At 43.5% G+C, this 14533-nt stretch overlaps 1 protein-coding gene across 14 annotated transcripts in view; it reads right to left on the bottom strand.

Moving 5' to 3' along the window:
* Positions 1-14533, bottom strand: part of cald1a (caldesmon 1a) — a 63619-nt gene that overhangs the window by 21658 nt on the left and 27428 nt on the right. For 11 of the 14 annotated variants that reach the window (XR_013075850.1, XR_013075849.1, XR_013075848.1 and 8 more), the window contains exon 2: positions 6809-6894. Coding sequence is in view for 11 of the 14 variants with exons in the window: in XM_076722192.1 (XP_076578307.1) it covers positions 6809-6885 (77 nt within the window). In the remaining 3 variants the exon portion in view is untranslated. Of the gene's footprint in view, positions 1-6808; positions 6895-8034; positions 8156-14533 lie in introns of those variants that run through there. The other 3 variants (XM_076722190.1, XM_076722188.1, XM_076722182.1) reach the window with 1 other exon arrangement.

Raw genomic sequence — 14533 nt, forward strand, 5'->3', positions numbered from 1 at the left:
CAAAAACAAAACAAGATCTACAAACCACCCATTTCCTTCAGAGGGCAAAATCCAAAGCAGATTATGCACGTCTTTATTAAATGAAGTGGTTTAGGTAAAGGGTGCGGCTACATGTAATCATCAACACAACTCCATTGTTCACAATGTAGTCGACTAGTGAGCTACTGTATATTTATGTGCTTAAATCTGATTGAAAAAAACAAGTTGAGGCCTTTCTCTCTCTCAGTTATTCTGGGAATTTCAGGAAATCTAACTGAAACAGAGGTAGACAGGTTTCAGGAAAGGAGGCTACACCCAAAAAGTATATCTGATACTGCAGTACAAATGAAAGCATCATAAACTGTAACAGTGCAATATGACCAGAGACAGAGTTTCACCAACTCAATTCCCAAACTGCTGTGTTTCTGGCCACCTGACATCTATGAACTCAGCTCCATGCTTGATCTGTGCTGCTCCGACTGACCTTTACACTCCCACTGCTTACCACATGCCCAGCTACCTCACATCACAGCGCAGCCTTTGAGGTCAGCCAGCGAAGCGTGCCATTGCATGTTAATTGCAACATGTGTGGTGAGCCGAGCTAAAGCTGCTTGGGTTTATGCTAGGTTTTACAGCTTGTGAGCAGCAGTTTCCTTCTTCCTTTCCTTCCCCTCTGCTGTTCCCCACGCCTCCCACTTCTCAGATGAGGATTGTTGTCATAACAGAGCAGATGAATCTGTTAACGCCCAAGCTGGACCAATGGGAGGGTGACATCAGTGACGTCAGGCAATGCTTTACACGTTTGCATGTGTGTGTGCTTAGTTCATCTTAAAGCATCCAGATTCAGCCTTAAAGCGTGACTTTTGCTCAGCATCAACCACTGTGGCATGTGGTAGATGTTAAATGGTGGAGAGGAGTCGTAAAGTCAGCAAATTGACTAACAATACCTGTCTTAAGTTTGCAAACATTGGCTAACATTAGCAACAATGAGCTACCGGTCATACCAGACCAAGCAAAGCTGCAGCATAAAAATCGAAGCGTGTTTTATTGCTGAAGAATTCAACTTTTTATTTGGAAGAGGAAGAATGTGTTATTTCGTCTTTCAAAAGTCAAATAGTCTCGCTTTAAATAAATAGTTTTTTTTTTCTACAAATCTCAGTTTTTTTTCATTGCCACTCATATCCTTTCAACTTCAATTGAGTCCCCCTGAGGTAGAAAGTATATTAACTCTTTTTTTTTAAAATGCCACAGTGATATGTTGCTTCTGTGAAGAAAAAAAAAAAAAAAAAAAAAGCGACACAACTGCCTTAACTCCCAAAAGACTGCGCCATCCCCGAAACGGCATCAAATGTCATGAGAAAGAGAAAACGACAACAGCTAAAAATGGAACAAAAGAGTCCTTGGTGGCAGTGACGACGACAATCTCAGGGTTAAAGATTCCTCAGTAGGAGAGAAGAACAAACTCCTAAAAGCTGAATTAGCATTCCTGTCAATCACAGCCTTGGCTAGAGACGCATACACACAACCAAAGCCCTGATTTAATATCCCCTTCCTTACCTAGGCCCCAAACTCTATCAGCATACTGACACAGAAATATGGAGAGAGGTGGCAGAGGGGATGGGGGGAAAGAAAAAAAGGAAAGCGAGCGAAATGGAGAGTGTGCATGAAGAGAAGTGGGAAATGAAAAACGGGAAAGGAAAGGGTGTGTGCGATAATGGAAAACGGAGTAATCTGCAGATTTTATCACAGACGACACCTTTTCCTGTACAGAACGACAGTGTAGCCACGGCTATAAACTTCAGGTGTGATATTCTGTCAGAATATAGTACGCAACAGATGCCTTTCCTTGGGTGGCCAAGTGCAGCATGTTGGAAAAGCACAGCATTGACTGACAGCTAATATGAACCCCTTCACACATGTGGCAGCTATAACGCAGCTGAAAAGGAAATTAAAAGTCTCGTTACACACGGACATACATTCCTAATTTTCCTGACTTTCCCCTCACATGCCTCATAGTACAGTAAAGCTGATTTAAGCAGGATTCTGCACTCGCAAAAGCAACTGCCTGCGTGGATAGCACAGGCGCACAAAACATCGCCATCAGCGAGCCTATTAGGGAGAAATATGTCCAAATATTTTCTTTACAGCGAAATATCTCAGAAATGTCAGTGAAAACAATTTGGGAGAAGCCCATGAGAAAAGACTTCTTCACCCCTCCTCGAGAGGGAGAAGAGTAAAGAGGAAGATAGAGGGAAAAGTTGCTGTGAACAGAGGGGGGAGGGGGGGGGAGAAGGAAGGGATGGAGAGGGAGAGGGAAAGAGGGTGGGGGCTCTGCTTATGCTGTCAGAAATGCTGACCCATTCCCACGCTGGCCTCTCTGGACTATTTCCCTTCCTACTGCTGGCCCAAAGAACCACAACGTACCCCGTCTGTCTCCCTTCCCCACCCTGCTCTCTGCTGGGCCGGCTCCAAGAATACACAATGTTAGCCGTGATAGAATTCCCCTAGACTGCATTTATTCCTACTCACAGATAAATGAGGCAGTGTAGCATGCATGTAAAACTGAAATAAAAAAAATGTGGAGGCTTAAAAAAACCTGAAACAATAGCTTAAGTCTTTTCCAAGCTGATGTGGTAAGTTAGAAGTTAGCATACGTGGCTCGAACTCCCTCTCTCTATCGCTTAATCGCCCTCTGTCTTCCTGTCAGAACCAAAATTTACGACGCAGGACCGGGTCATGTTTGGAGCGGTCCATTCAACCAGGGCGGGGATCGTCTGGCATGGCTCATTCACGGAGGATGGGTGTTATTTCCTCGGCCCTTCCTGGTCTCCCCGGGGGAGGGGCCAGCGCAGATGTTACGAATGAAGAGGAGGAAGAGGAGGAAGAGGAGGATGGAGGCGAGAGAGAAAGAGGAACTGGAGCGGGAGAAGGATGTGGAGTTGAAAATGTGAAAAGTGGAAGAGCGAGATCAAAAGAGAGACGCATGGGAAAGATGAGAAGAAGGAAGATGTGAGGAGGAGGAGGAGGAGGAGGTTTGGAGAGAGTGAGAAGAAAGAGGAGAAGAGTATGGAGAGAGAGAAGGGTTGAAATGAAATGAAAGTGGAAGAAGACGAGAAGGGTGAAGCGGGGGGAGGATGAGAGGGAGGAAGCTGAGAAAGACAGAAAGAAGGGAAAGAAAGACAGTGACACCCAGGGGAAAAGACAAGGGAAGGGGAGGAGATGGAGTATGACAAGCAAGGAGGACGAGGAGGAGGAGGAGGAGGAGACAGAGGGAAATGGCATAAATACACTTCCCAAAAAGGACATCAAAGAAGAAGAAATGCAAAGTCTTTTCCAAAATCAACACTGTACATTGAGCAAAACGACATTACATCCATTACGTTCAACACAAAGGAGCGTTCTGTGAAACATGCTCGTCGGCTTTCTTAGAGGTTCGATGAGACGACTGATACCACCTTCATGTCTGCGCCCCAAACATGAAGCCGCAGCTACAGCAACGATTAGCTTAGCTTAGCATTAAGACTGAAAGCATAAAAACAAGTTTTACTGGATCTTATGTGGGAGTTTTTCTGGACCAGATGCAGCGACCAGAGCTCTATTCATCTTCTTATCTAACTCACAGCAACAAAGTGAGTAAACACGAGTCCCTAAATGTTGAAATGTTCCTTTGTCTAACATACGACAGCGATGACTCACCGCTGTGGCCATGTGCACTGTGTAAATATTCCGTCCAGCCTGAGCCTGCGACAACGGCATCGTTTTTAGTGAAATAGGCTACTATCAGTGTTACAAAAGGAGAATATTTTTAGCTGAAGTAGATACCCTCTGGTCACTGAATTGACTGGGAAAATTCCACGTCCATGAGCTCTCTTTGGAAAAAAAAAGGAAAAAAAATCGAGACATTCCTGTGTGACTGAGTGTTTCATTGAACAGAAACGTACAGAAACATTGATGAGCAGCACGGACAGTGTGAGAAACCTCAGCAGAGCAGAAAACTATATATATGTGTGTGCGTGTGCGTGTGTGTGTGTGTGTGTGTGTGTGTGTGCGTGTGCGTGTGCGTGTGTGTGTAGTGAATTGAAGCCCATTGCGCACCTCTGTGTCAACAATCATTTTCTTACAACTATAACTGAGGCTGATGTAAGACAGAACAGGGAAGGCTTGGCTGTTCTCCCTCCACACACACACACATGCACACACATACACTCAAGTTTCCATCACTTCTGGGGACATTATGTAGACTTACATTCATTTCCTGGAGACCTAACCATAACCAGAACCACTACTTGCCTAACCCTAACCAAAGCCTTCACCCTAAAATTTAATGATTTACATTACTGAGACCCTAACGTTAACCCACTTTCCAAAATCGTCCTCACTCTGTTGGTTAAAAACATCTTCCAGTCCTCACTATGCAGCAAGTACAAGAACACACACACACGCTTGCACACACGCACTCAGTCGTAGATCAGAAAAGTGAATGGAGCTTGTCAAGCCTTCATCACCTGATGCTGATCCAAACACACATGCACGGTGAAGCAAACGCCCGCATGCTTAACTGAATTCATGCACTCATCCCAACCCCTATGCACATCCCTGAACATGAGCACAGTTACACAGAGCACACATCCACAGAAAAAGAAACCTCACAATCACACACACACACAGACAATCTCACTGTCCCAGCATGTAGGAAACAGCTCATGGAGACCTGGCCAGTAAACACATAATAGTCAGGAATTTGGCATTCCTACAACCGTTATTATATGGCCCCACGCTCTCCCTACGCTCTCCGTCTTCTCACAGCGTGCTCAGTGATGGTTGAATGGAAGCAGGCCAATGAGACAACATGTGGTTTTTACTAGTCCAACTAAGAGGGCCATGTAAATATTGATTGTTTCAATATATTGGCAGAAATGGAAACAATGTGGAGATGTAATCTTTTATCAATAACAGGAGCGGCGTGTCGCCTGCCAGCTGAAATTATTGCTGCTCGGACCAAATAAACAGTCATGAACAAACTCCCGCCGAGCTGAAAATGTAAATGTCGAAGGCGCTTACAGCTCGTACTCTTTTGCGCTCTTGGTTCGTTTGTCTCTCAGTCACTCAGTCCTCAACTCTTCCCTCTGTCGGCTCTCTTTTTAGTCTACATTTTCTGCCAAATTCCATCTTCTCCGTGCAACATAAACATGCAAAAACTGCATAAATAATTCTCGCAGCAGGGGGTTTATGGAGGTTTTCAGCCAAGAAACATAATAACGGCATTAACCTTCACTTCAATCAGCTATTTAGAGTGCGTCTGGGGAAATGAGGCGTAAAAGCTTAAAACAGGTAAGAATGAAAAAATGCCAACAAAGAGGCTGTTATACGAAGTGAAAATGTACAGGATGTTTACCCTAAAATGATTCTCAGGTTACAAAGGCTGCAGATAAAGTAGCTACGGTATGTTTACAGTATGACCTGATGGAGTGAAGCAGTAACTGTCTTTTATCATTGTTTTGGTTTACAGACCCCTGCACTCCCAAGGGGCTGAAAAACCAAGTAATGCAGCTGAAAAAAACACAACCATTCATTAGATTTGGCATTTCTGTGCTGCAATTTATTGTTATTCATCAGCTGACGTGGTGGTACCATACATCTCTGATAAGCTATTGAGTGATTATATTGCACATGGGGATGTGTTGGTCAGGCTTTGCTCACTATGCAAAATAGGTAAGTTCAATTAAAATGAACTAGCACAATCTATACAACATGCACAAGCTGGCAGGCGCTTTACTTCCAATGTATGGGTGAATGACTTAACCCTGAATTTTATTACCTTCCATGTCCTTCACTGCTGTGGATTATTTATACTGTTTTGCAGACTGCATTTACCTTTATGCTCGAAATGCTATTTTACTTTGAGCAAAGGGCCTTGCTCATAGCTTAAGGTAAATGCTACTCACGTTTTCTTTGTGCCATAAAATAGAATTATCAGAAAGAAACATCTATGTATTCAGCAGTCGTCAGACCAATGTCAGCTTGTTTTTCATCAGTGACGGAGTAACTGGCTCTAATAAAACTCTTCTCAGAGACACATCAAACAAGCAAGTGACCTTGACCAGTATCTGCATCCGCATCACCCTCATCCTTAATTGGAAGGCCTGCAGAACAGATGAAGAGACTTTTGTGAAAAGGGCCAATAAAGTACCTCCTGGCACGCTATGTATCGAGCTCTCGCAATAAAACCCCCTTTTTACTATTTTTGATTACCACGCTTAGTGTGTTACCACTCGATCAATTTGCTGAAATGAACTTTAGTTTAATCAATTTCTGACATTGAATCAAAGAGAGTTCACAAAGCCACTGTATCTGAGAGAGAAAATTGGAAAGAGGGAGGGAGGGAATGATTGTAACTCCAACTTAAAGGTCATCACATTGCTTATCAGATTTCTGATCAACCTTTTCCTCGTAGCCTAGGCTGGGGGAAGCCAATATTTGCTGAGCTGTGCTTTTAAAGACCTAGAGGTGGGTATAAGCTATTAAAACTGCCTCCCTCCTGTTCCAACTTGGCACGAACATCAGAGGAAGTGCGCTGCGAATTGACAACCAGAGCTTCATTACACAACACAAGCTGCTCCCTAAGCTTCACACAACCTAAGCACTAAGATCTTCAGTGACAGCCTCACAGCCCCCTCTGGACTGCAGGCCGTCTGCGACTGCAGCTATAAATGAAGCCATTGTGGAGGACTGACTTTTTAAACACTTTCTTCTTTGCAGGGGAATTAGTTGGAAAATCCTCGAGTACTAATCTGCAGACGTGGATGAAAGACAACCAATTGGGTCTTACCGTTCCGCCTCCAGGCGCATCTCCTCCCGCTTCTGCCTCCTCAGCTCCCGGCGCCGCTCAAAGTCCATTTCCTCCATGATTGTGCCCTGAGGGATGACATCATCAAACATTGACATGTTAATTTGCTCACTTTCAGGAAGGAAGACAGGAAAGAAAGAGGGAAAGGCATTTATTTAAATGTCCTGAGGGGGCAGGACACCGGTGACTAGTCCACCAGTCAAACAAAGCCTTAGTTTTCTGATATCTGCTGAAATCAATTACAGCCCTTAAGAGTTTCATGAAAAAAACAAAACATTGATACTGGATTCAGATTGCCTTTACACGCACAGGGGACTCAGAGCACTTGAATTTATTTCTTATTCATCTCATCAATATCTGCCTCATTGCTAATGCAAACAGAACGTGTGACACATTAAAAGCATTTAAGTTGTGAAAGTGGCTTTTATTGTGAAGCAGCCACAGGAAACACAACGCATCTCTCACCACAGCTAGACACATCACTCATCAAAATTGTGCCCACAAAACAAGATAATCATTTTGAGCACGTTTTTATTAGTTCAGCATTTTAGATTTTTCTGCAAAGAACAAGAGCCGTTGAGCAGCTGCTCAGTCAGTGTTTACTGTCGAATTCAAACATCGCTGTTTTCACCTGTTCTCCGAATCAATGAAGGTTACAACTTCAAGTGCAATCCATCCTTCTACACACAGCACTGACCAGCAGTGTGTAGTCATATCTTTCTGTATACAACCCTCAGCCTCAGGTGACAGATCAATGCCCATAAAGTTTGGTGGAAAAACAGAAGAAAGGGGCAGAAATTAAAGAAAGAAGAGCAGAGACAGAAAGAGAGAGAGGAAGAAGAAGCCAACACAGGATGTTAACTCAATCAGTTAAGAGCAAGGCTCACTAAAAATACCCCACTAGGGCTGTGCAGCGAGGACCGAGACCACCCAGGAGCTGCTGAGCCTCCCATCAAACATCTATGTATCCCTGCTAAACCACCAGCAACATCTACTGTACACCGGAACAGAGTGAACAGACACTGGCAGAGCACTAGAGGGAAAAAGACAAAGGTGCATGGCAGCTCATGGAATAACAACACAGCACGGACTACAATCATATTCCAATACTTTATCTTTGTGGTGGTACAGCATGAGTAGGAAACTGTGGCAGAAAAGAAGATGCTTCAAAGTGCAGCAGAACAAAGGAAGAACTACGACTGTCATACCTTGAATTAGCCTTCAAACAGTGTGTTTTCCTTCACACCATACCAGCTTTTCACAGTGCCTTCTCCAAGCAGAGACACAATGCAACAACGTCTGGTAGTAGTGTCCCGCAGCCCGGCCTCAGCTGACAGAAAAGGCAAATGTCTGTTCCTTCCCCTCCCTGCTAGTTGTCCCTCCCTCCATCCCTCAGTGACCTCCTTCCTTCTCTCCCTCAGTCTCACCCTCCTCACTCCCTCCCTCCTCCTTCCCCCTCCCTATCTCTGCTGCTAGCTTTTCCTGTGTTGTTTACCTACATGTCAGAGCTTGGCTAAACTCCGTTCTAGGACATGACTCTGCACTTGAGCCCAGCTTCCTGTGCGCTATAAGCATTTTTTCAGCCTGCCTTTTCTTTCATCTGCATGAGGGATCAAAGAGGGCCTCATTCTATACAGACATCTGTATATAACTATGCATGCACACAAGCATGTAGGTGCAACATGACAGCATTTGTGTGCATGTTTTAACACTAATAAGCATACTAATGAGTGCACACAGATGTTCACAAAGACAGGAAACACAGAGACAGGAGAGAAATGCGAAAAGGAACCATGACTCCAAGGGATCCTCCTAACCTTCACCCTCCCCTCTGCATCTTCTCACCCAGTCTCCTCCCCCCTGTGAGCCTGTACAGTAAACACAGCCTCGTCTCTACGCTTTAAAAGCCTCGGCGACTTGGAGGAGGGAGAGAGCTTTTCAATACCGCAAAAATTCACTCTCTATGTTTAGATACATGCTTGGTATCATTTGTGAAATGTGGGGGGCAATTGGCACTTGGATGTGGGGCTATTCGAACAACGGTAATTAAGACAAAATGAGAGCAATAACTAAAACCGACAAGGCCCCCAAACATCACCAGTCTAATCACATACTTCCCTGAACCGGCGACGCCAAGGGAGAGAAAGTTATTAGAAACACAAGCACGGCAGCGTATAAATTTGGTGCTATTGTTGCAAATAATGGCATGATTTATGCAGCTCCCATTTAGTGTTCAGTTTTGTATAAAAGTGAGCTGTAGATCATTTAAAAATCTGCCGTTGAATAAAAGGTTTGTAAACAAAATGATAACAGAGTGGATTATATATGCAAGATTCCACATGAATAATATACCTGAGATAATTAGATTTTTTTCAAGCTGATATATGATGTATGAACAGGGCTGCTCACTGAATGCAAGACTGAATGCAACGCAGTCACATTGTCTTGTCTCCACATGGGAGAATACCAGGCGTAGGACAGAAGAGGAAGCCTGTGGCTTGCAGAAGAGGCCCTCAGTACGACGTTGAACTGTAACTGCTGTGTATATCACTGCAGGGACCACCCACACTTTGCAAAAGCTAACACAGGCAGAACGAGAGTAAGACAGCATTCCATAAAGTTGAGCAACCTGGAGTCACAAGTTTGTGACATTTTCAGACTTTCAAGAAGTTCAGCCCATCTTAGCCTGTCCACTGAAAAACAACTTCTTCCTTCACTGCATCTGTCCATTTATTGCACCATTTATCCATCCGTCTCGCCCTCCCTTCTTACTCTGTCTCGCTCTTTTCTCTCCTCCTCCCCCTCTTTCTTTCCCTGTCTGCCCCAACCATCTACAATGGCTATAATGACACATTTACCAGTCAAATTACTACCTGTCGAGACTGCCAGCCCCTGGCACAGAACCCAGTGTCTAAGTGCCAGCCTTTAAAAAAGCCTTAAAAGCCAAGTTGATATTATCCTGACAGCCACTGGGATTACACCACCTTATAATGCCTCTATCTTCTCACGAAGTCTTGAGTTAAAAGCACCAAAACAATAGGCCCCTATCGGCCAACTGAGGCACAAAGTAGATCAAGTAGAAGTCTGGGAGTAAGGATGAAGAAGAAGTACCGGCCAGCAGCAGATCTATTTTTGGATTTGGTAAAATGTTCCTAACGCTGGCTTAGCATTCTGTGAGACAAGAAGACTGCAGCTTTTTGGTCAGATTTGTTCCTGTGATACTCAGCTAGGAGCAGCTAGCCCCGCGCAACCTTTAGACAAACACATTAATCTCCACATTATGGTTATGGAGCTATGTGAGGAATGCTATTTAACCTCTGATTTTAACAGAGGGGACTTGAAAGAACCCCTAAATTACTCATTCACATGGCAGTCAAAGAAACCCTCCTCCTTTCGATCTTTCATGTGTGCTGTGAGTAATCTGGTTGTTGAATAAAGGGAATTAATGTGAAGATAAACATGGCAAAACTATCTAAGTGCAAGTTATGTGCTTGCCAGCTGTGAGGTTGGCAAATAAAGAAACAATGGTGGCTTGTTACAGCTGGTGGCTACAAGGCTGAAACAGTCACACACGGATTCTGGTTTATTTAAAAAATGATCTTTTTGACTGTAAAAACACCCCCAAAATCCAGTCCGTCATGCTGACATAATCTGCTACATGAATCAAACATGTTGGAACATGACATTACATTTAGAATAAGACGATATATTACTCTATTGGTGAGAAACACCGTCCACATCGTTCTGTGGAGAGAGCAGAGGAGCAGTTACCGTGCATGTCTATTGGGTACATAGCTGTGCAGGTGTCCAGGTAAAGAGAGGTATTCCAGTAATCTGGAATGTGAAAGCAACGCTGGCACAAAGCCTGGCCTTTCTTGTCTTTGCATCAATGTCAGAAAATATTTTGCCCACCTGCTTCAGCGGTTGCCATGTTGGGAAACTCATGAACGACTCGCCACTGTCACCAAGTGCTCACTCGTGGGGGAATTGTTGGGTCTCTGTACATTAAAGAGTATCGTCCTGAGCTGCTCTCTATGGAAAGTGTCCCGATATAATATCATGGAGGACATGGACCCTTTGAAGAAAAGTTTTCACAAGCTGGAGGACTTCAGTTGACATCAGCTGTCTTCACCTATCAATACTTAGTCAGTCAGACTAAAAATGTGGAGCTTTTACTCAAAAGTCGAAGAGGATGAAAATACAATTGTCTCCACATTCTGACAAATTTGTGACAGCAGGATTGCCTCTCTTCAAATACTGTCATGGGTCTGCCAGACGAGTTTGACACATGCGAATCACCTCTCTGTCACAATGAAAATGGCTGCCACACAACCTCTCTGTCTGTCTCTGCTAATAGTCACCTTAGCTGAAAAGGTACTCTGTGGAGTTTTCTTGTAAACAATGTTTACTACACTGTGTGTATTCTTGAGATGCAACAAATGTGTTGACTGCATTTCCTGTTGTATCACCACCATGAAACAGTGGGCAGGAATGTGTAAAGTACTGTTTCAGCTCCGTGCTCATGCAAATACATCATGAATTCATTAAAAAAGCTGGACAAAAGAGCTCATCAGTCAGACTTGCTGCCAATCAGCTCAGTGGCTAATAGGTTGACAGGATACGTCAAAGTCATGACAAGGTCATCAAAACCTTGAACTGTAGCACCACTAGCTGTCAGAAACTTGCCTTTAATCCTGGGGACAGTTTATTTCACCAAAGAACAGCCATGCTGCACATTTTTCCTCCCATTGAACGGTGTGGGATTGAACTGAAGCACTGAAGAATCCATGCTGGGAGAGACTTTTCAAGTTTCAAGTTTCAAGTATGCAGGAGCTAATTGACACTTCGGGAATTTAACCACTAACGCTGAAATGCTCCCCCATTTGCATGCAGCTATGGGACATTCGGCTTTGAATTGCCCATTTATGGAATTGCTGGATGCTAACTTGACAGGAGATGAACACATTTATTTGTACATATGCCGAAAAAGAAAGGGAAAACGAGAGAGACAGAGGTCTATCGGTTCAGTGCAAGCTTTGATATACTGCAAGTATTTTGGCAAAGTAAGAATGATGATTTTATGATTATTTTATCACACAGATAAAGCTTCTGCAGTAAAACAGGGAGGAAGAGAGAAATAAAGAGAGGGAGATGCTGCATGCCTGTAGGTAGTGCACGCTAACAGCTGTTTTGGCTGAGGCTCTGGGGACAGTTTGAGTTGGGTAAACCTAACGTTTTCTGCAGGGGTAAGGAGTCTCTTGAGAGAATTATGACAGGGCGGTTAAAATATGTTCAGCCTGTGTGCGAGGGTGTGTGCGCATCACAATAAAGAGCATTTAACAAACAAGATTTAAATTTGTAGACGTGGTCTGTGTCTTAATGAAAACATGTGCGAGGAAAGTGTCTGCAGATATGTACATGTGAACGATTGTGCGGCCTTTTGTGTTTGCACTCTAAATGAATGTGAGTGCATGCTTTTACTACTGTAATAGAGAAAATACATGAGACCACTTTCAGTGCAGTAGTTTGTGTGTTTATGGTACAGTGTGTACATGTGTGATATCCATCACCACCTACAGTGCTGTGTTTGGAAAGCTGGCCTTGCGGTTGTGGTTCTCTGTGCTATGTGTCTCCTCTCACACGTCCAGCCCTCGGCAGCATTAACACGTTTACAGTCGCAGGATGCAGAGCGGCTGCGGATGAGCATTCATAAATTCACTGGAGGGTTTTGGCACACTGAGGCCAAGAATTTCTCTTTCTTTCCATCTCTGCCTGTCCCTCTCTCAGCTTCATCTGTCATCTACAGTCTTTCTCTGCCTGACTGAGACATTGGTGAACTGGTACTATTGACCGATACTGCACATAACAGGACTATCACGAATTACTGTTTGAACTGAGAAACAATCAAATATTCAATCTGGAATGATCTTTTCAATTACATAATGATGACACCAGTCCAGTCATGTGAGGGATTGATGGAAGAAATGTAGATAAAGGCAGCTGCCTTATGCTAACGTTAGACTGTAGCACGAGAGGCAGTGGAGGCCCTGTGAGTGAACAGAAGCACGTCAATTCTAAAAATATAGCTCAGACTTAAGATACATGGGTTGTATTTAGATTAATTTGAGCAAATTACTCAGTTAATTCTAAAAACTGCAGAAAAGAAATGCCAAAGATTTATCGTAATTCAAGTGTTTAAGTAATGTTTAGTATCATTGTTTTATAGGCTGCAACTTCTATTCATTATATGCTGCTTAAATTAGTTTTTGGTGCTATTTAATACCAATTTTACTTCCGAATTTTACTTACTAATTTTACCTTCCAGCCTCAAAAATCCAGTATCCTGTCTTTGCTGATGGCCTTTTTTTTTTTTTTTACTCTTTTCTTGCTGTTTCCTCTTGGCCCACAGTGTAGTAGCTTAGCCAACAGCTGCAGACTGTGTGTTCAGCTACAACACAAGGAGCCTCAGGGTTGGTTGTCTATGAATTAAGTTTAGTACTTGGTTTAATTATATAGGATTTAGTCACGTCAACGCAGCCAAGCTTTTTTCTGTATTTGCCTGTCTGCATCCGCATGCCACAGTGTGACTATCAACCACAATGTCTGCTGTCAAAGTCGAGGTCTTCAGCTGTGACTATATATTCAAGGCAACGTACGAGGTGGCCAACTGCATCAGACCTCAGCTCAATCTCAATACCATCTGCTTTCCACTCACACTCTATCTCCTCCAAAACAAATTTTTGCAAGTGTGGCTTCGGCTCGAATGAGGGAAAATTTCACTGAGCATGAGCTAAAGGTATTCATAGGCAAACCTGAGAGGCTGATGCCACTGTGGCAAGTGAATGCGGTGAAATAACGTGCTGATGGTTTTGAGGGTTAGGGCTAGAGTCCTTGAATGCCTCTGATGCATTGTCATTAGTGACTTCAGATCTGGCGATCACACGCAATCCTCCCTCAAATCGCCTTACAATCTCCTCCGTGCTGACTTTAGCTTTTGGATAAAAGACGAATCAGTGATGGGAAAATTTCACATCGGTGTAAAGAAAAGGGCTGAAAGTTAAAGATGTTAAGTTTCCATTTGGTGAAGAAAAAGGAGACTCCTGCATTCCCAGACAATGGTTCACATTCCATAACACCTCTCTGTGCCCTGTGAATCATACACAATGAGACAGATTGACTGAGGTTATCTGTTCACACACATACACACACACAGAGCCAAGAAAATCTCAATGGAATACCTCAAATGCATTATATTTCACACGGTGCAAGCAGACTACACTAAGTACTGCTAGAAATATCCAACCAGTGATTTTTTCACAGAATCAGGGACCTGAAACCTTAAGTAATCCCAACTAAAAAAGCAACAAAGTACTGACTTACCTGACAATCTTGCTGAATATTTAAGTTTTACACTCAAACTCCTTGCTAACCTGCTTCAGATCAGCTCCACAGCTGTCAACAGGTACCTTTTTCCAACTTAGCCACAGCCTCTTCAAACCAGTGAGAAAAGCCAAGACAAAAACACACATGCAGACATCTCCCGTGAAATAACCAAAACAGTTCGAACGTTAGCGAAAAATGTTAGGCCCAGCTCAAATTTCAGGGAGGAGAGACAGCAGACAGATTGTAGACTAAATCCATCATTTAATGTCACAGAGGTAACGCTTTACTTCAGGTTACAATCACTTCAGTGGGTGAGATACCACT

The sequence above is a fragment of the Chaetodon auriga genome, chromosome 22 (genome assembly GCF_051107435.1).
Source record: "Chaetodon auriga isolate fChaAug3 chromosome 22, fChaAug3.hap1, whole genome shotgun sequence".
NCBI classification, from domain to species: domain Eukaryota; kingdom Metazoa; phylum Chordata; class Actinopteri; order Chaetodontiformes; family Chaetodontidae; genus Chaetodon; species Chaetodon auriga.